Genomic DNA, 22,019 nt, shown 5'->3' with positions numbered 1-22,019 from the left:
TGACCTTTATAAAATAAAAATTCAATACAGAAAATTTTGGAAAATGTGTCTAAAGTCTTTTGGCACTTCCAGGGACTTTGTTCTGGTTACAGCTAGAGGCCTTGGGAGAGCTCTCTCCTGCTGCAGAGGAGCTTGAATGTTGACAGCGCAGTTAAGCTTATCTAGGTGCTTTCCCACAGATTTCAGTTTTGTTAGAAATTCAGCCTTGACTTCGAATTTTTGTGTTTTCTAAGATCTGATTTGCTTTTCAGCTTCAATGTTTTTTAAAAAAACCCTGATTAATTGGTTCATCTTCACTCCAGTTTCATTGAACTTCTGTCCCAGGAACTTTCTAGACTCCTAAAGAAGACCTAAAGATTTTGATAAAATGTCCCAGCAGCAGGTAGGGCTCGGGCGGGAGACTAGTGAGGACATTCCCGCCTGCATTAGGCTCTGTGTAAACCCTGTGAATGGTGCTTTCATGGATGTGATGTCCCCCCAAACTTTAAGTTGGCTGAACAGTGATACAATTTGTATTGGGAACTCTGTGTTGAGTACGGTATAGGGAATGTATTGATACAGGTTGAACATCAGGGTTTCAGTTAGTTACTGATAAGGCCAGGAGATCAGTCTGGGTAGTAAAGAGCAGGTTATATCGGGTTTGGGACTCTATTTTTGCATGTAGTACCTAGATGGTAGGGAAATGTTGTTCTTCCAAGTTTTAGTTGGGTATTTTCACTCAATTTCCTGAATATAAGATTAGATAATGACTATTAAGCACTGAAGTATTTTGATTCTTTTTAATTTTTATTATGCATTTTATTTCCCCTTGTTTTGTTTAGTAACAATAATAATTACATAAAACCACTGTCAGTATTGAATGACTTTGTCTAGCATTTTACTTCTGAAGTTGCAGATAATAGGAAAAGCTGGATAATCAGAGTTTGAAGCTGGATGGTGAAGCTATTTAGGTGACAACCAAAACCAGAAATAATATTGAAAAGACTACAAAAAGTCAAGAAGAGTTGAATGCAGTTATCAAAATGGTCTTATTTGCCACAAAAATTGCAGGAAAATACTGTCCAGGAGCCCATGTGTCCCAGGCAGCACTGGATGGACAGCTAACTAATTATAGGGGAGTAGTGACGGTTATGTTTGTGCCCCTGTCAGGTGTGAAGTGGTTCTTACCTATGAATGGTGCTGTTTTTTGCTTTATATCAGTAAAGAATTTATGTAATACAAGACATTAAGAAATCCATTTGCTTATTTATTAAATTCTATGGTGGTTCTTGGTAACTCAATAATGATAATCACAAGAATAAAGAGTGCCTATAGTTCATGAAATATAGCCATTTAACTATTTTTATGGTAGTAAGATGCCTTGACTAATATTTTTCTGGTTTGCCTGTCAATTAGGTTATTCTAGAACAGTTATTACTGCAACACTAAATACATTTTGTGTACTGATAGAAGCTGGAGTGACAGAATAGACAAAATAATGAGTAAATTTAATAGGTAAAATACTTTTTACCTGTTTTAATGTTTTGGGTGTGTTTAATGTAAAAGGGTAAAGCAATGTTACCTGAACATTAATATTGACAGAAATAATCTAAGGTATTTATTTTATTAGGTTGGTTCTTAGCATGTTCCAAATGGGAAGTCTAGCTATCCTTGTTGGAGATCTGTGCTCTAACTCCAGATCTAGCTTTGCATATGCCATTTATACAATATAATCAGGCATTAAAACTGTGACACTTGGCTGTATTTTGAGACTGTATAAATGAATAAGAGCAATTTGTGGCAAAGAAGATCTATATGAACTGTGAACAGCATTGTACTGCTAGTCAAGAAAGGATAGTCCACATGTTGGGTAATTATTCCAATAATGTTATAATTGTGGCAATTAGCATGTGGGAAGATGTGTTTGACTTGCATTAGTTTTGACCTGATGTGGGTCAAAACGTAGGGCCTCGGCTTCTGTAACGATGATGGAATGTCTGTCTCATGAGATCCTTCCTAGTGGTGAAGTTGGGGCTGTGCCAGCTTTGGGGCCCTAATGTCTGTATGTAAGCCGCATCTTTTGCTTGTGAAGCTAACAAACCTGGTGGCACCTGGCTTGACCTGCCCCCCGTTTTTCTGTGAGGCCATGGCATGGAGGAGGGTGCTAAGGGTGTGTGGTTTGATGCTGTGAGCTGGTTAAGCAGCCAATCCCTCTGCCTTGAAGCAAGCCCTGAAGTATGGCTTTACCACCTTAAGAGCTTGTACCATGTGTCAACCTGCTGCTTGGCTCACTGTCCCTGCAGCCTTGCTCTTAAGCGCACTGCAGGTGCACATGTGGAAATCATTCTCATTACACGGGTGGAGGTGGCGTATAAGTCACTATTTCTAAATGTAGTGTGACGCAGTTTCACTTCTGATACTCTACCAAGACTGGCATTGCAGAGGAGTCAGCTGCGCTGTGGTTTCTAGAAAAGCAATTCAAAAGGGGCAGTATGTCTTTCATTACCAGCTAATAGTATAATCTCGCCTAATGTACAGAACTGTCTGTGAACATTTGAAGGTGAGTTAAACTAATCTGAAATATGGAAAGTACAGGGCAAACTAGTTAATGTTTTTTGAAAATATTTCAGAAAGCCTAACGCTCCTGAAAAGAAGTGAATCTGGTGTTAGAAGAATGGTACAACCTTGGTGGTGTTTGACATTTACTGACATAAATTTTGGAGTTAATCTAAAGTTTCTAGGGTCTTGACTAGTGTTAGAGTAGGATCAAAAATCAGGCTAGCTCAAAAAAAACCCAACACAATTAAAAGTTTCGGTAGTTCTGTTAACTTAAGGCAGTACAACTGAGCAGTTCCCTAGCAGGCTGCTTGACATATGGCTTTATAGTCTGAAAAAGACGCAAGCTGGCTATGCTAGTGCTGGCGCTAAAACTTCCAAGCCATTTCTGTCTCTCTTCTGCAGCTGACACCTTTCCATTCTTCTCTTGCATGCTTTTTATTACTATGCTTCTTCCCTCTGCTTCACAAATGTGAGATACTTTTTCAGTGTTTGTCGGTAAGTACTGAGTTTCCAGGTCAAAATTGTTCATGTTCTGGTGAGTAATAAAGATTCAGAGCCGGGAATGGGGTAATGGGCGCTGTTGCTGAACAAGGCAGGAGTAGGGTAGTAGCAGAAGGGTAAAATAAATAAAATTTTAAAAATCACAGGAAGTGTCAATGAGGGCAAGCCTTGTGACAGGTTGCACATAGGGTTAGGCTTAAGTGTATGCAATATTAATGAGAAGTCCTTTTTGAAGAAATGGGGCTAAAAATGTGGTCTGTGTTTCTCTGGGCTGTTTGTACCCCTACAGTGTTTTTAGTTATGGGACATACCGGCACAGTTCCTGATGTGAATGCACTTATAAAGCACTCTTACGCTGTTATGAGTATAGCTAATCCTCTTTCATGGGGGGATAACTCTGCTGCGATAAATCTACCTTGTATTTGTTAAGTAAGTTATTATTTCTGTGCAAAGAGAAGCTTGAGTGTATAAATAATCAGAATTTATAAAGAGGACACCTGTGAACTTCTTGTTTCTGTATACTTGCAATGTGGCTGTAATTGCAATAAAATACACATTAAAGCTTCTCATTTTAATTTTATATTCTTGGTATTTTAAAGAGAAAATAGAAGACTCCATAGGTAGGATTAAGAAGCCAAGTAAGTTTTCTTAGTGCAGCTTCATAGATTACAAATAAGCAAAACCAGCCAGTCAACCAGACAAAATCCCCCCAGTATTGAAATTTAAAACAAAATATTGGAGACCTTTAGGCAATTAAGAAAGCTAAGCACTCACACATTTTTAACACAGTACTGAATGCATTAGTAAAATGTAAATCAATAAATAATTTAAGTATAAAATTTGTTATTACACAGGCACTAAAATGCAAACCACTGAACATACTCTGCCTCAGAAAAAATAAGCAAAGTTAATGTGCTGATTCCTTTTCTTTATTCCTTATTGCAAAGTCAGATTATTTTTTTAATACCTCTGGAAACAACTGTATTAAATGAATTTGTATCTTTGGTCTAGAACTAAGGGTGAAAGTTTAACTTTTTTTGTGTGTGTGTGTGGAAGGTAAGGGAAACAAGGGGGCTGGAGCAGAAGCTGAGCTGCAGCTCTGCAAAGTTGAACCCCAGCATTTTGCGGTGGGTTACTGGCCTTACTAACACAACAGGGTGTTGGTTGTTTTTTAACACATTCAGCCGCCATATTAACTTATTTTCTGTTGTCGGGATGTTTGTGTTGTTTTTTATTTGTTTACTCTTGTTTGTTTGAACTAATCACCACTTAAGTAAAAGTCTCTTTGCCTTGCCCTGCCTCCTCTTCATGAAGCATTTAGCCATGGTGACCAGTCAGGCATAAAAACGTGCTTATCTGCAAATGAATGGCAGCTCTTTGCTTCATTAAAGCCTCTTTCTCTTTTGGCACTCGCATTGTGACCCTTTGATATTAATTCAAAGGGCAATTAAAGAATGCGGCCCATCTTTGAAGTAAAGCATTCAGGGCAAGGAATGGGATGAACCTGGGACTCTGATGGACTGTGCGTATTCAACAGGCCTTTTCAAGGCAGTTTGAAGTGACTCAAAGAAAATGGGCAGGAGAAGGTCAAAGAGAAAAAAGGGGCTAAAGAAACAGTCTGTATTTGTTCGAAGTATTAGCCAAGCAAACTGCAAATAGCAACAAAATGAAACAGTTAATAGAGCAGCCAGACAGAGGCATGTCAATCACTTAACTTGAACAGCATTGGACTAACCAAGGCTTCAGTCCACTGTGTTATCTAATTATCTTGGGAAAGCCAGTAGCTGGAAGTAATAGTATTGTATTTCTTTCTGCTTACTGCTCAGAAAAGGTGATAAATACTCACTGCTTCATAATTATTCAACATATATACATAAAGAGTGGTGGGTTGGTGGATTGTAGGCAAGCTGCTAGTAGAAAACCAACAAAAAACCCTTCGCGATTAACCTGAGATGCAGAATGTGAGCATTAGCATGTTTAAAAATCGTGTAAGGGTTTGCATATGGAGCAAGCTAAGGCACACATGGTTTCCTCTGGAGCAAACCTTAAAGACAAACACATTTACAAACCTAGGAGAGTCGTTTTCTGTCTCTTTCCTCCAAATATATTTTTAAACCACATATAATGTTAAGGGTCAGGCTTTAAACCACAATAAACAATGAGATTAAGAGCCCAGGCTGCCACTTTCCTTACTTAGCATATGCTGTTGTACCTAAGCATTGTAGCACACATGGTATGAGATTCCTGCCTTATTTGCCCTAACAGGGTAAATTAAGGACAAAGTTTCAGATTTGCCTCACAATTTTCTTTGTATTGTCGGTTAAATTATACCCATGGGGCTTAATTTTCCACTGGCCTGAACTTACACATACAAAGCAAATACACTATTTGCACAAATGCATGTGCCCCAAAACAGGCATATTTTAAGGTCCTGGTGTATGAAAAGATTCCTGGGTTTATCTTCATAGTTGCACTAAATTGTCACCGTTATTGAAACAAGGAGATAATAATGAATTTGCAATACGAGAGAAGCGCTCTAGTCTTAATCCAGTTGATGCAGAATATGGTGTAATAACAGACACACGGACAAAAGTGTGTGGCGAGGCCATCTTGGAATACACAAAGTTTTACAACGTTACTTAACTACTTGTATAATTTTTTTTACTGTTATGCGTAATGGATTTTAGTTGTAAAGAGTGGCTGTTGCTCTGTATGGGCAAAATCTGCTGAAAGGCTTTGCGTTGGTTTGAGCGTGATGCTGTGATTGCCTTTGTGTAAAAGTAACTTTGGTGTCCAGCATGATCTTGTTTGGTTGAATCCCACTTGTGTTAATACACCCTAAACTGTATTACAAGATTGGGCGGTACTCTTGGTTTTATTGGTATAACATGGTAAAGAATTTGTAGAAAAAAATGCTCTACACACATGAAATGGACAATGTAAATATGACTTAATGCATGTTAAAAAAGTACTCCATGAACAGCTGGTAATGGTTTATTGTGGGGGAGAAGGAAGAAATAATTTTTTGTTGCTGTTGTGGAGAAAACAAAAGCATTGGCACAGTCAAAAATCACTTTTGTTGAGATCTTACATGCTAAATTTTAACCAGAGGGACTTTTCTTTTTTTTCCTGGCTACATTGCACCCTTCTTTGAACTTCAGTCTAACAAATAATCTAAAGAGTATTCAGTGTGGTTGTGCTTGTATGAAGGGTTCTACCATCATACAAGAAGAAATAGCAACTTTTCTTTTATAGTGGCCACTGCTTGTTTTTTTTTTTTTTTAAGGGGAAGAAAAGAAGAGGAATTCCTGTATGCATCAGGCATAGCATAGTTTCAAAGCTAGATACTAATAGAAAAAAAACAAAGGCACTATATGAACACCTCACTGTCTAAGAATTCCAGCTGGAATAACTGTACAGAACCGATGTTGTCTTTCTTGTTTGGTGTGGGTCCTTCCTGGTGTCCATGGGGTTTTATCCATAGTCCATTGGCATTAAATCCATTAATTGATTTTGTTTGGTTTTCAGAGTTTGGACCAGATCCCTTACAGGAGAAATTTAATAATATTGAAACTTGATGAGGGTAAGGCTTTTATAAGCATCCCTCTGAATATACCAAGACTGTTTATCAGAATTATTAGCAGCTGAAAATAGAGGATTTCTAGAAAGGGTGTGAAGCCTTAGCTGGTGCAAGCTGCCATGCCCCATACCTCTAGCTGGACTTGGACTAGAATGTATGGCAGTGGAAATCCTATTTGGTGTAGTTCCCTAGCTGGTTTGGTTTCATTGCCTCTTTCCTTTGATTTTTCAGCTGTTTCCAAATATTATCTAAACTTCTTTCTTCTGCTGCAAATGGAAAGTGATCTGTTCTAACTTCACGGGAGTAGCTGTATTTGCCTGGAGCAAGGAAGGGTAGTGCATATCCCAGAGGGATTGTTAACTGTGTTATTGGGTAGCATACCAGTTCAATAGGTTCTGCTGATTTATAATTTGGAGTGTAGGACTGAAAAAGGAAGCAACAGTCTTCATGTTATGAATGGAGCAAAGAACGGATGGCTGGATGGAATCAACTGAGCTGGAAAAAGAAAACAGAAAGCATTACTGTGAAGTCCTGGGGTGTGCATTTCCTGTTATTTGAACATACAAAAAACGACTTGGGGTTTGAATACCCTGTTTCAGGGAAACTTGGAGGGCCAGCACCCCAGTCTCAATCCCATGAGCTTCAGGGAGCTTCGCTTCTTCCTTAGACTTTGGTTTCAAACAAAGTGAGCTCTGGCCGCAGAGCACATCAGCAGGATGGATGCTGCCCACAAGGGCCTCACTTGGAGCAGGTCTTCTCTCTTCGGTGCAGTTGTGTCTACTCATGGTTTAGTCCTACAGAAATCTGTCTGATCACCTGATCCAGGGGAGCAATCAGGCCCATAACCCTGAAAAGGCTCATCCAAAAACCACACTGGGGTATGTTCTGTTCTGGAAGCAAGAAAGAGCATTTTGGGTCTCTTCAGGCATGCATAAGGATTAAAAAAACCCCAACCCATGATTGCTGCTGTTTGTCTGGTAGGGTTTCCTAGATGCTCTGTGCGTGTGACAGAGGTCCCTGTGTCCGTGGGGTGAGAGTGCCTCAAGGCTGGAGGCTCCCCTGGGCTGGCCCCTGGCAGACAGCAGGGAAGGAAATACTCTCACTTGTCAGCCTGGGGACCTGCGATGTGGGGTGAGTGCTTGGGATGCAAGCACTTCGGATGTGCCCCTCAGGGCAGCAGTGGGATGCTTGGAAGCACAAAATTTCTCCTCTGGCTTTTATACCACCCCAAATCAGTTGTGTTCACCCGCTGCAGCAAGAAGTGGAACCTAAGCGTGTCATCTTCTGCACTGGCTTCTGCCTCTCCTTGTTGATTCAACTGCCTGATGTGTCCCTGCCCTTAGATCTCTTCAGTGAGTGTTGGTGGTGTGTGGATTTGCTTTTCTAAAATGCAAATTTTAATTTTAAACTGCATTTTCTTGGACCTTTTGGGAAATATTTTTGCTTAGCAAGAAAACAGAGCAGCTCTAAGAATATAACATCATAATTGCTGAGGCTGTGCTGCATTTTATGAACAAAAATAAAGGCTAGTTGCTTTATTTTGCTAAAACCCCTCATTTGCTGTGTCCCAGTGCTCCTTCTTGAGACTGGAGGCCTTTTATTTGATGGTGTTCCTTACCAGACCCTGATTGCTATAATGCTATGTGTGCGACGTACACTTGATACATCATCTAAGCTCTGGAAAGCGTTCGTTCTCTTTGTGCGATCTCTCAGTCCTGATGTAAAACAGGCAGAAGTGGAGCAATTCCTGCCATAATGTAACATGATTCCAGGAATTAGAAATTTCCATCTTGGAACGTACCAGGAAGCGGCAGCGGGGATGGGCTGATGGTGAGGTCCTCACCCTCTCCTTTAGTACACAGTATGTGTGTATGGCTGCTAAAACAGAGGGTACAAAGTGTAGGAAAATATGTACATATATATTTATCTAATTTATTTTGTTTATACTTTTTTGTGTAGACACAGAAATTTCTCCTTCCAAGAAGTAAGTCTAAAAATGTCTAACACTGGCTAGAAACTGGCACCGAGTGTCTCAGCTGAGGAGCTGGATCCCGCTGATGTGGGAATTGATGGAAGTCTTGTCACCGGCTTTTGTAGCTGTGGGATCAGATCTGAAGCGTGCTGCAAAGTTATCTGAAAAAAGTTGTGAAGCTGCAGAAATATACAGATAAATCTGAAAAGCAGTGCCCAAAAGGAGGCTTTTGAGAATATATTATTGTTCATGGGGCGCTTTTTTTTGAAATGTCAAGGCACTTGAGTATTACCGGGAGTTTTACAAAGCTTGAAAACAAAGGATTGAACTCTAAAGGAGTATCTTTAGGTATTTTTTTGTACTCTGGGAAGCTACTAAATGAAACTAGCATCTCTTATACCCAATTTCGGATGAGAACATGTTAAAAAGAGGCAAAATGCTTAATAAAACATGACTAAAATTTATTAATAGAAAATAAGTTTTTTCCACTTGTAAACAATTGACAGGGTTTAGGAATCAAGTCTGGGGTCAAAGGGTCTTGATGGCCAAGTCAAAGGTCACCCAGAGATGTATATTAATGCATGTCAGCTTCTAGATCCTAGAGTCAGGCAGTAGTTCATAAAAGAAACAAGGCATCTTAAGAAGAAGTGTTATTAGCAAACATCAGGTCAGAGTTTATCTTTGGGTCAATGTGTACTGGAGGATCGCCCATTCATGTTCCTAACACAGGCATTATCCTTAAAGCTGCCTTGGTGCAAGGTGGTAAGGGAAAATAAATATGAAGTTTTAACTGGGGAAACGTGATAATTTATCAGAACACTTTGAAGGCTGAGACTTAAATCGAGAAATCCTAACAGAGAAAAGGAAAATGAGGATTGTATTTAAATTAGTTTTGGGTTTTTTGTTGAGGTGTGTGGTGTGGGTTTGTGTCCCCTCCCCCCCCCCCCAATTCAAAAGCTAAACCATACTTTTGTATGGACATACATTGCTGAGAATCCTGTATGTGCGCTCCTTCCTGAGCCATTAGAGCTGATGCTATAGGGGACAGACATGGCTGTCTTTTCAAAGAACCAGTATAGCCAACATCAAACCCTTTGATGTGGAGGTATTGTAAATCTTTCCACGTGATCCTTCCTGGAAGCCATGCATTTCCTAAGAAGCATGTTGACCAGTTCATCCCATTTACAACGCTACTTCTGCAGCTCTGCTTTCTCCTCTTCCCACCGCCTTGGGTGTGGGAACCCCAGCGCCCAGGGCAGCCGGGGGTGCTCCGCCACTCAGACCTGGAGGAATGCTCCTGCTGTGCCGGAGCACACAAAGGCTGCCTACTTGCTTTGACAAGCCTATGCTGCAGAAAATCCTTGCAATCTTTTGTGCTTCATGGTGTTGACTTATTTTAGTTCCATGCTAAGATGCTCCCCATTGAAACAAGTTTGTTTTTTTCTTTTTTAAAAGTGGAATACGGTTCTTTTAAATACTGTTATTCTGGTACCTTCAGGAGGTACTTTGCCTGACTTTCTGAAGAGATTAGTTTGAACAGTGCGACTTCGGTTATGCTTTGGGAAGTGAGGCGAAGAGCATAGCTGTAGGAATAATAAATATGACTGTTCACTAAAGCCGATTATGTTTGCATTGAATGGTGATTAAAATATAATGTGCAATGATAACTGGGTATTTCTGAGAACCAATGTGACAAGAAGTGACAGAAAAGAGATTATCTGTTAGATTTTTACTTGCATAGTGTGACTATTGTAGCCCTGAGTTGTGCATTTAGTACATAACATTGTGCCCTGGAAAGTCCTACGCTCCAAAGACATCAGTGAGCATAATGGAAAATCTTGGTGTGCTCATGAAAACAGTAATGTGTTTGCTGCTCCTCAGTGCAGTTATACCAGAATAGTTCCAGTCTCTTAATTAAATCTTTTGGTAAATCTTTCTAAATTTTGTGTTGATAAAGTATATGAGGAATGTCATAAGAAAAAATCTTGAGCTGTAACAGACAAGCTTCAATGTTTTGGTTTTTTTTTTTTCAAATGAATCACGCTTACTGTCAGGCCCTGGCAGCTGGACAAAACAGACTTTTCTTAGGAGCATGTCATATTTTCTAGAAGAAGTTTCCTGACTCCAGCTGGAATTCCTGGCAGGAAGTAGGGGTAGAAAGTGCCTGTCCCCCCTGCCATGAGCAGGGCAGCTCCCTGCCTCAAGGAAGGGCTGTGTTTCCTTAGCCCCGCGGGAAAGGCTGTAGCCAGACATCTCTGGGTCCTCTCTGAGTTTCTTCACTTCATCTGCGTAACTACCCTCTACTGGGCATTAGGACACTGACTTGGAGTGTGGCAGAGCCACGTTCAAATGCTTGGGGCTCTTTTGGGGGGTAGTAGTGGAGAACTATTGAGCTTTTGTTTGAATTTTTTTGATCTGTTTGTTTTTAAGCACTCATTGGACCTTTTGAAGAGTGGGAATGGAGAAAGAGCTGCTGTGGGGCAGGCGTGTGCCCATCTCTGGTCTCAGAGACTGTCCGGTGGACAGTTGGTTTCCACTCTAAAGCATCCTGAATGAGTGCCATGACCACACGCCTCTCCCTGTAGAGACAGATGATTCCTTCTCTCTTTCCATTTTTCACAAAAGACTTTAACGAGATTTTGTTTTTCCGCTAGGAGAGAATGGGGGAGCTGGGGGGAGAAAGCTTGGAAGGAGAAATGTGAAACGAGGAGAAGGGCAAATATTGCCTTCCTCACCAAGTTGCAGCCATGGTCTGAAAGCATGAAATGACATGAATTAGAAACATACCCAAACGACAGAGCAGCCGAACCTTTGCTGGTATAATCTGTCATGGCTCCACTGAAGTTAGTTTGAAAGACTGTCTGTTCCTAAATAGGTGCAAAGGCCCTCCAATGAATTGTGTGTTACCATAGGAAATCATATTAAAGGGAATGGCATTTTAGGAGCCTGCAAGTCGTCACTTTTAATGGTAGCTGCATTGAGTTTGATATAAACACTCAAAAGAGTTTTCAGGACCGACTTTAACTTTGTTTGTGAGAATATCTGTACTGCTAAACTGTAAGTTTAAGCCCTGTAAAATACTTTGTGCTAGAGCCTGGTCCTGAAGGAGGTCTGCTAATTAATGTGAGCTGAGCACTCACCCCATGTCATGGGAGCAGACTCCTTAAAAACATGTTGTACGTGGGGTGCAAAATTCAGAAAGCCAGAAGTTTGTTTAGTGTGTCGGTGGACTCAAAGGCTGAGGAGGAGGGTGGGAATATTTGTTCCTTCAGTGGCTCAGCAGGACCAAATTTACTTCTAAATCCATCTCCCTAATTCTTGTTGCAAAAATTAACTGAACAAGCCCTTAGAATTATCAGAAAAGAATTAGGAGCTTATCTTGCTCCCGATGAAGCTGATGGCAACATTAGTTTACTGCAAGATGATGGCCACTAACATAATAAACAATTTAAAAGAGGAAAACAACTGAATGCCAATTAAGGCAAGCCTCAGACTGACAATGTTCCATTTTTCCACTGTACAGAGAACAATTTATGGCCAAAGGATTACTTTTGAAATTGTTTTGAATTCTGCCCTTTAATTTATTAAATGAATCCTTCTTAGAGACTTGATTGCTAATTCACTTTAAATTAAAAAAGCCCCACTGTCGATCTTCAGGGGTCTATAAAACTGTCAATATGGCTGTTAATTTGGGTTTTATTTTTTTCCTTATGGTTTAAAGCTTAATTGCGAGAGCTGGGAAGATGCCATGGTTTTGGATTTCAGGGACTCAAACAGTGTGTTATGGGTTTCAGATCCCATCAGAAGTCATAGGGACCCTCCTGCTGCTGCTTCCATGTCAAGCTGGAAAAGCTGCAAAACTCTGGGGAGGAGCAAGGGTTTACTGAAAGTGAGTCCCACCTGGTTTTCATGATGGAACAACGGATGGACAAGAACTAAGTGCCTTAATCTAAATGTCCCTCAGCTTTGGGTGGGTCTGGATCCAGATCAGGACCTGAACTTTGTGCCTCCAGCTTGTCTCTAATTGAAGCCATGCAAACCCACACATTTCACATGACTTTGATGAAAAGCCATAAGTAGGCCCATTTTTTAAAATTCAAAATTAACTCTAGACTTGCTCAGAAAGATCACAAACCTTCTGCTGAACCTTGATGGTCCCAGGTAGTAATGAAAATTCAAGTCTCCAATGCAATAATGATCCTGGAGGGGAATGCTGCTTGTTTTTGTCATTCTAGTTAAATGTGTGACTGCTCTGAGACAGGCAATGACGTCCCACTTGCTGTGAGTCAGTCAGAAGAGGGTCTAGACTCTTCCTTACAGAGATCCTAATCATTATTCTTGTTTTAGATCCTCATACCAGTTTTGTGTCTTAGAACAGTATAGGAAGGATTCTGAGCCATGTGGGATTGAAAAAGCAAGACAAAGATGACCATGGAAACTAGAATGAGGTTCTGTTACGATTGAACCACTTTTGCAAACCTTTTTTCCTGAGCAAATTGCAAAGAAAAATATGCATGTTTTAAGGAGACTTTCAAAGCAGTGCAGGGATTTTAGCAATACAAATTCTGCTACCTTAACGTAACAGCATGACCATTATTAATTCTAATGGCAGAGGCAGGATCTTCTCTGGAGATCACAAGCAGAGCATTGACTGTGAAGTTATCTGCTGCACGTATTGGTTAGTCCGTTTATACATGATGATATATATTAGAATTAAATGAATGTTGACCAAAGCACAGCCTGGGTCAAATTTGTTGTGGAAAGTATTATTTGGTAAATGCCTTCAGACTATGATTTGGAAATTCTAACTAGAGTGTCTGAATAAGGTAATTGTCACTGAAAACATCGGAAATGTTTCCAGACCATCTGTTGCTCAGCCACTTGTTATTTGTATTGCTACGGTAAACAGGAGCCCTGCTCATGGCCTGCCACTGTGCTGGGAGCTGTACCAACACAGATCTTAAGATGTCCTTCTGAAAAGGACATAATGTTATAAGCATACGAAGATGCTTGATGTACCATTAGACTTTCAAGCAGAGATGGAGGCTCTCAAGCTCTATGGTGGGCAGTGGTCTCAACCCACTGATACCTGAACTGCAGCAGAAATGTTGGTAAGCTGTTGCAGTGATGAAGCCTCTCTATTCCTATCAAATTCAATGTCTGTAGTGACTGTGAATGTTCTAGACTTCTGCTATGAGCCTAAAGGCACAATATTATGTGCTCCCAAGGATGGAGAAACATGGATTACTTGGCCAACAATAGATGAAGGCAAAAAAATTCACAAACCTGGCTTTTGCTGAGTACCCCTCTTGCACTTGTTTCTGAGATTTGAGTTCCTCTCGGCCAGCATTAAGCCTGAGACCCTGGATCTCCTTACCCTGTTTCTCTAACAATAAAAAGGAAGCTACTTAGAAAAGCTGCAAAAAGCTTGTTTCTCAGTTGATCTGTTTTCCTTTGCAGACACAGGAGGCTGGCTGGGAGCATGCAGCTTTTATTCTTTTCTGCTTCTCTGCTATTGTGCAGAGTTCATTCTGGCAGGCTCCCCCATATGCATCTGGGGCATCTGTCAGGCCCTATCATTGGGCTCTGTCCGGCCCTGTTGCAGGCCAAGTTTTGACTTCCTAATCTGTGTTTAACACTTTGTGGCTCTCAGCAGGATTTGACCCAAAGCAGATGGAAAATTTTGTCTCACAATCCTTAGGTGTGAATTGTGGAAAAAAGTAATATTTTTAAAATTTGCTGTCAAATAGAAAACAAGTGCATAATTTTTGCTGAAATTGAGCGGGTGTTGAATACTTGCCTTTTCTAAGCTTCCTAGAAAAGCCCAATAAAATATTACTGTTTGCCTGCATAGGTAGGGGGGAGGCGGGCTGTGTGTTAGTGGCTGTGCTTCTTCCAGTACTCACCATGGGAGTATTTCTATTTCAGACTGGATTTACAAGACAAGAGATGGATTTCATGCAGCCAAACCCAAGCACATGTTTTAGGACATGTTATGGTTTCATACAGTGGCAGGCAAATGCCAAGCACCCTGGAGATGTGAAGAGTCTGCTTTCAAAAAACTCTCTTGCTGTTGAATGTGGTGCAGTATTAGGAGGATTTCAGTATTTTCAGAGAAATTAGATACAATGAGAACTACTTTTATTTCTACCTAAGAAAGCGCTCTTATTACCTGTTTTACTGTGGAGCTTTTAAGACTCTCACTTGCAGTGTTACTGGGCTCCTAGCATCACACAGGTGAGTCTTCACAGGCTGCGGTGCCCTCAGTTGTGTATGAGTGGAACAAACAGGGACTTAGTTCAGTGGTGCCATAGCACTGAAAGGCAAGATGGAGCAGGAGCCAGAATTTTTATAGCTTTTTAGTTGATATATAGCTTTTCCCAGATCTCTTTTTAACACCCCTCTTCTTTCCCCTGTAATGTTGAGGACCTCTGGGAAACAGAGAGGACCTTTAAATAGATGCTGTCAATTAACCCTACAACCTAACAACCTAAGATAGCTGATTTTACAGAAATCAAAAGTTGTAGCTAAAAAATTAGGTATTGTAACAACTTTTCTGAACTCGTGTTTGTGTTTTGGCAATTTTTTTTTCTATTTTTAAAAGTGGCAAATATGTTTGGGACAATTTTCACTGTTATCTTAGAAAATTTGCCTATTATTGGGGGTAAAACCATCAGCTGTAATGAAACAATTAGTTTTCAGTGTGTGGGAGATCATCTAACAATGAACTCTTCCTCATACTCCAAAAAAAGCACATGCTGTTTCATTGGGTTCTCATCTGGGAAAAAGAAACTAAATTAAAGGCCATCTACCTTGTGTTTTCTGTGCACGGAAATTCCTGATACCTGTGGGTGATTGGAGGATTACATCAGAGTATAGAGTTTTGATCCAAAGGCTGCTGAAATAATGAGATTTGCGTTTAATATTTAGGATGAAGAACTAGATTCTTCAGTGTCTCTTCCACTGGGAATGGCAAAGCAAATGAGTGTTAGTATGTGTGGTTTTGTACCTTACGTATGACTTAAATACTGTCTGTTTAGACAATTGTGTCACTAAGTCATCGAAACTCCAGGTGCTTGTGTTGTAGGGACACTATATGCAACGTGTATGTATGATGGTACTACCTTGATCTGTGTGCTTGGGATATGAAGGATACTACAGCATACCTGCTCCTTATAAAATTAAAGCTGCATTATTTTCTCTCCTTGTCTTCATACCAGATGATTGTTACTGTTGGTCTTAACAGAAGGTGTGTTTTACATTTTTACACCTGCATGCACAGTTTGGTAGATTATGCCCTAGTGTGTATGCACTTACAGATGTACTCTGTCGGTAAGGTGTGCCTGTAGTATATTTTGGCAGTGGCAAGGATCTGTATGTTGAGGATAGTGTGTGCAGCATATTCTGTGATCCTTAAATCTCTGAAAGTGGAAACAGCAAAAAAATACAACTCTGTTTTGAGGTAGGAAAGATTCATTTTGAAAGTGTTTAACAATCTGTCAAATTTTTGTCAGGTGTGTCAGCAACTGCAGTACTGCAGAGCTCTGAGACATTTTGGTGGTTTAGCCTCAGTCAGCAATTAAACGCCGTGCAGCTGCTTGCTCACTCCCCCCACCCCAGTGGGATGAATCTGAAGAGCAAAAGCAAGAAAATGCATGGGTTGAGATAGGAACAGTTTAATAATTAAAATAAAATAGTAATAGTAATAATGGTAATGATAATAATTATTATGACAATATTATATTATCGTTGTTATTATTAAAAAGGAAAATAACGAGAGAGAAATGAAGCCCAGGAAAAAACCCCACAAGCAATGCAACCGCTCACCACCCACCCACTGACACTGCTGGTCCCTGAGCTGCTGTTGCTACATCCCCAGGCCAACTCCCCCAGTTAATACACTAGGCATGATGTCATATGATATGGAATATCCCTTTGGCCAGTTTGGATCAGCTCTCTTGGCTGTGCCCCCTCCCATCCCGGCTTCTTGTGCACCCAGCAGAGCATGGGAAGCTGGAAGAGTCCTTGACTAGTATAAGCATTACCCAGCAACAACTAAAACATCGGTGTTGTCAACATTATTTTCATACTACGCCGAAAACTCAGCACTTGTACCAGCTACAGTGAAGAGAATTAACTCTATCCCAGCCAAGACCGTGACAAACCATAAGCTTGAATCAGAAACAGCAAGGCAGGGTGAGATGACCTGAGAATGGAAAATAATCAGGAGAAGTTAGTGAGAAATGGGGATCTGGCAGCTCGTGTTGCATGTCCCAAATCGGACCTGGGAGGCTGTAATTGCAGGTGGCATGCAGGATTTATCCCACATGCTTGATGTGTAGCAGAGGTGTAATATTAATAGCTGTGAAGCAGTATAGATCCAATAAATACAGGGTATATTAGCTGAATGGCCCAAGACAGCCTGAAATCCATTAGACTGTTAGAAACTGAACAAATATTTAAGCCCAGCCTAAAATTTTATCCCTTTGCTCAGGCTCTTCAATATTGTGGTTTATTTAAATGCTTACCTTAAACTTTTTAGGAAAATGCCTAGATTTTACGTTCTGTTATTTTGCACTGCAGCAGAGAAAGCTGGGAAGCGGGCAACATACTTATTAGTAACTAAAAGTCCATAGTTTTAATTACTGATAATTTGGGGGGGGGGGTTGGGGGGGTGGTGTTGTTGGAAAAGGCCGACCACTGAACTCCGCCAGAACACTGAAAACCTCATCGCAGCCCTTTACCAAAAGCTGCACGGTAGCCGGAGCTGTCTCTGACCCCACAGAGAGCAGTTGGGAGCCAGCAGGCGTTTCACAGACCATCCTCTTTGGGACTGCTGTGGCCCGTGGGTTAAATAAAGGTTGGGTAGCGCTGGTGTAGAACAGTTCTTTAAATGCTTGTGGGAATTATATTTTAAAATAGGTTGAAGATACTTCCCTATCCCCCCAAAATCAAAGTAGCCTTATTTGTTGCTTAATTTGCCCAGTTTATTTAGATTTGCAGCTTTCTGGGAAATGTTTTGCAGTCAAATTTTATTGGGAAGTGCTTAAAATCATAGTTCCTTTTAAACAGCTACACGATACAAAGTACTATGGTGATGTCTGCTAAAATTAATGTAGTGAAAGCAATAGTTAGGCTAACATTTTTATATTGGCATAATTATTATGTAAGTTGTGCTTACCATGGATTGCATGCATATCAATACACGTTTCATTTCTCTGTGTTTTAAATCTAGTTAATGTCAGGCTTATATAAAGAGGCTTGAGGTCAATTAAAACTTTATTTCATTCTCATTCCTGAACAAATACTCTTTGAAAATAAATAATATTGTGGACTGGGGAAAAAAAAAGAAACAACAGAGTTACAATGTGTTTTGCAATGTTAGTGTCCAAGCAAAGCCTACAGCATATACCAACAGGCAATCTGCTGCTTCTGTCTTATTTGTATGGAGTAATAGTTAAGGAAAGCCAGTGTGTTTATCTTAAAATTTGAGGCAGTTACTTTTTCAGTTTTTGGGGTTGCTAATAATTCAGAGAGACAGTAATAAATGTTAATATCTGTACAGATTTCAAAGCAGGAAATTTGTATATGTTTAGTCAAATAATTTTTGACATCTCTACCATTAAGCACTCACCAGCCACCATTGTTCTTGTAGGTTTTCAAGAGCATTTATCAGCATCTGTCGACAAGTAGTAAATGAGAGCGAATGTATGGGAATTACATACGTCTGTGGTGTAGAGAATAGATCAAGAGTGACTCCCAGCTGGATGCATTTTCTGTGCTGTAAAGGTGCTGCGGGGCTCACTGCAGCCCAGCACGGCACATCAGCCAACGTCAGAACAATCAACAGAAGAGACTGATGTTGGGCTTTTTTCTGTTTTCCTTAGAAATTAACTCCCCATGTTACTTTTGAATAGATAGCAGGCTGTATACCTTGCTTCATTATTATTAATAAATCACAGTGTTAATCTCTTCATAGCATTGTGTGGTGCATGGAACTTCTTTTTTTAATCACCTGAATTTCAGTTGTTTCAATGTCTGCCTGAAAAATAGAAAATATCTTGCTTTAATTTCTCATGCCCACTTATAATCTGTAATACGATAATGGTATGGTCAGGTGGCATCTGAGCTCCAGTAGGTTTTGCAGGGTTGGTTTGCTCATCTTTCTGAACCAGAGCAGTCTGGGTTACGTGTAGGTGTTGCACCGTGAGCTCTCAGGTGAACAGTCACTGGCAAGGGTAATTAGAGGATGGTGCCAGGAGCATACTGGCATACAAACTCCACAGGGCAAGAGATGAATTGAATCTGCAGGTGACCAGCTTTTGGATGGACTCAGGTTAATTCCTGTCATGGCATCACAGGCAGTATAACAAATGAAAGCACTGTGTACTCCAGAAAGCCTCAGTCACCGAGGAGTCGTGCATCCTATGCTGATGCTCAAAGCAGGAGCCGGGAATGAAGAACCCTGTGGAAAGTAATACAAAGAGGTGCTGAGCACCTTACTGCTATCCCATTGTAACTGTGCAAAGTGTCCTTTCATCCCAAATACTGGAACAACTATAAGGGCAGAGAGTGTCTTTGGCCAGTGGGACCAGAGGGCTCAGTAGCCAGTAGGACCAGGTCCCCTGACAGAAGATGATGGATTTTGAGGTCAGCACCCCAATTCTTATGTAGTTGTGATGGGAGTGACCTTGAGTTACTAACAGATTTGGCTGTAAAAGAGACATGTGGCAGGAGTAGGTAGTACCTTGGAAAATCAATTGCAGGAAAAATATCTGGTGAAAAATGTAACATTCTTTTATCGACTGAAGTCTGGAAAATGGCGGGGCGGGGGGGGGAAGTCAGCACTCTTAATTTTATTTCACAAAAAAGCCAGCAGTCTTCTGTAAAGTGATTTCTGGAGGAAGTAGTATTCAATGACAAAATGCAATATTATGCTTAAAAAAAAAAATAATTCGGCCATTCCAAGTCCTGAGACTGATAAATAGAGATGACCATATAACTCAGTTTAGCTCTATAGTAGGTAAAAGTGGCTTGAGGGGTGGTCTGGCTACAGCTGTGGGTTTAAGAAGAGATGATAGCCTTGGTTTCCCATAGAGACTTTGGGGACTGTAATGTTGACATTGAGATGAAACTGTCTACAACATCTTGCCCTGTCACTGTTTGTCTGGTTTGAATCCAGAATGTATTAATTCAGGTGCTAGAACTAGTTGAGAGCGCTATGAAATATATTAAAACATTCTCAGTATCTGTACTACATTTTTTTTCTTTCAAAATGTTTTAGCCATTTTACAAGTTGGTCAAAACTCAGTGAAGCAATGCAGAGCAGTTTTTGAAAAATGTGTGTAACCTTTTTTGGTCTTAGTGTGCCCAGTACGTTTGATCAGCTTGTATAACTTCAGGAATTTTGTCTGCATGTTGTTGCAAAAGATTGAGCCAAATACAATTTATAGATTTTTTTTTTTTTCTTTCCTTCTGGAGAATCCACGCTGCCTACACAGTGAGAGATTGCTGACAGCTCAATTTGTAGTGCTTTAACCTGCTAATACAGTCTCATTATTTATCCAGAGACTCCTTCATTTGCTTTATTTAATTTCTCAGCTGACAAACTCCATCTCTCAGGATACTCAATGTTTTCAGTCTTAAGTGGTTACCAATCAGCTCTTCCATCAGTTGATACCAGCTTGAAGACATGATGCCAATCTTTTCTTAATATATTCTGGGATTTGTGTAAGAGATTTAGCTTCCCTCTTAAGTATCCCTGACTTTTATATAAAATGTTGCCTAAAATATCAACTTCCTAAAGGCTGTTGAGAGCGAACCTCATCTGGATTTGAGTATTTAGTTTCCTTCACATTTTTCTAAATTTAGGAGGCAAAGTTGGTGGTTGCTTTTTGTTTTGGGTTGGGTTTTTTGTTTGTTTGTGGGGATTCTTTTTGTTCTCTGGAAGTTTTTCCTTGAAATTTCCTAGCGTTCTTTTAAGTGAGAAGGCAAGATGTTGCAATGCTTAAATACAGTATTCTTGTTCACAGAGTTACCACAGCTGCTCTCTGTGGGAAGGGTTGGAAAAGCCCCCAGATGTGGGCACTCGCGAGCTCCTGGTGAAAATCAATGGGACGTGCTTGTGACTGCTCTTCATGTTTGTCAAAAAGCCCTCCTCTCTGAGTCAATAGGCTGTATTCAGAGAGACAGTCTGGGGTGACTCAGAGTCCAGTGACAGTATGATCGTAGGGCTTGGTGCTGGAGTGCTTTGTCATGCCCAGCGTTATCACAGTGCTGGCTCCCTCTCGCTGAACAACTTCCCTGGATCTGCTGGGAATGATGGGAGAGACTGAGCAAGGCCTTGCCCGGATCAAGCTTTGCTCTTACACCAGTGGAAACAGCAGAATAGTCCCTTGAGGCCAGTAAACAGGAACCATATCAAGTCAGCAAGCAGTCTTGTCTTTGTGGGGAAAACTGTAGCAATTTAACTTGTATTTAGTCATTAAACCTGAGTTAACCCTTGTGTGGGTGCCAGTCCCAGAAACCACAGGAAAAGGTCCCACAGGCTAGACGAGTTTTACCAAATAGCGCTTTTTTTTTTTGTTTATTTTGTTTCAGGTAGTGCGGTTGCTCAGGTAAATCTGTTTGAGGGTCTGACTTGCCCTGGTCTGGGCAACTGAGTCGGGAGGAGGGGATCTGTTTATTTGCCATCCCTTGGTCAAGTTTCCTGGGCTATACATGCTCATGTGTGTACACTACCTGTACAACAGGATCTGAGTGCTAACTGTAGTTGCTTTGTCTTTAGTTTACAACTTAAAATAATTATAGTAAATTCCCAATGTGAATTTACAGGACTGAATCTTGAGAGTGGGATCAGGCCCACATGCAAAGCTGTTAAGTCCTTTAATGTTACTTGTATCAACAAAACAAATCTCTTTTTGGTAGAGGAGGTGGGGGAATAAGAAGTGATTTTTGTAGTTGTATTTGCAGTTTCTTCTTCCCTTCCTTTCACTCTAGAAATTCTTTGTCCTTTCATGCACAGTTGAGAATTAGCCATTTATTCTTAGTGCTGGCGATGCAGTCTTTGATATTTAAAATGGAATGTGTTCCTTTTTGATGCTCTGTGGTTTTGAATGAAGTACATGCTAGCAGACTAATGGTGCAGAACAGTTAGGCACTGGCCATTTTTTTTCCTTTTCATATTATTTCATAATTCAAAAAAATTTTAAATATTCTTAAAAAGAAGAGACTGAATTTTCTATTGTTTGTGTGGTAAAATTGTTTTCACAGTGTTGTCATTCTCTTCAAAGTTGAAATTGTTGAATAGCTATGAGCTGTCACGGTTTGTGTAAGTTATAACTGCATCAAGCTGTGCTGACAAAATGTCCCTGCATAACTGTTAATATGCATTGTCATTTTAAGCATGAAACAGTTTAGCTAATGATT

The 22,019-nt window shown here is 40.4% G+C and overlaps 1 protein-coding gene across 5 annotated transcripts in view; it reads left to right on the top strand.

The window, feature by feature from the left end:
• The window catches only part of PAX3 (paired box 3), an 81,210-nt gene that overhangs the window by 25,327 nt on the left and 33,864 nt on the right, over positions 1–22,019 (top strand). Inside the window, exon 5 of one of the 5 annotated variants that reach the window (XM_064455862.1) lies at positions 20,663–20,671. The exons of 3 other annotated variants lie outside the window; for them this stretch is intronic. In XM_064455862.1, coding sequence (XP_064311932.1) covers positions 20,663–20,671 — 9 coding nt within the window. Of the gene's footprint in view, positions 1–18,720; positions 18,730–20,662; positions 20,672–22,019 lie in introns of all 5 variants that reach the window. One more of the 5 variants, XM_064455858.1, reaches the window with a different exon arrangement.

This window comes from Phalacrocorax carbo, chromosome 7, assembly GCF_963921805.1.
Source record: "Phalacrocorax carbo chromosome 7, bPhaCar2.1, whole genome shotgun sequence".
NCBI classification, from domain to species: Eukaryota; Metazoa; Chordata; class Aves; order Suliformes; family Phalacrocoracidae; genus Phalacrocorax; species Phalacrocorax carbo.
Note: the sequence above shows the minus strand (reverse complement) of the source record. Positions and strands in the feature narration are given on the sequence as shown.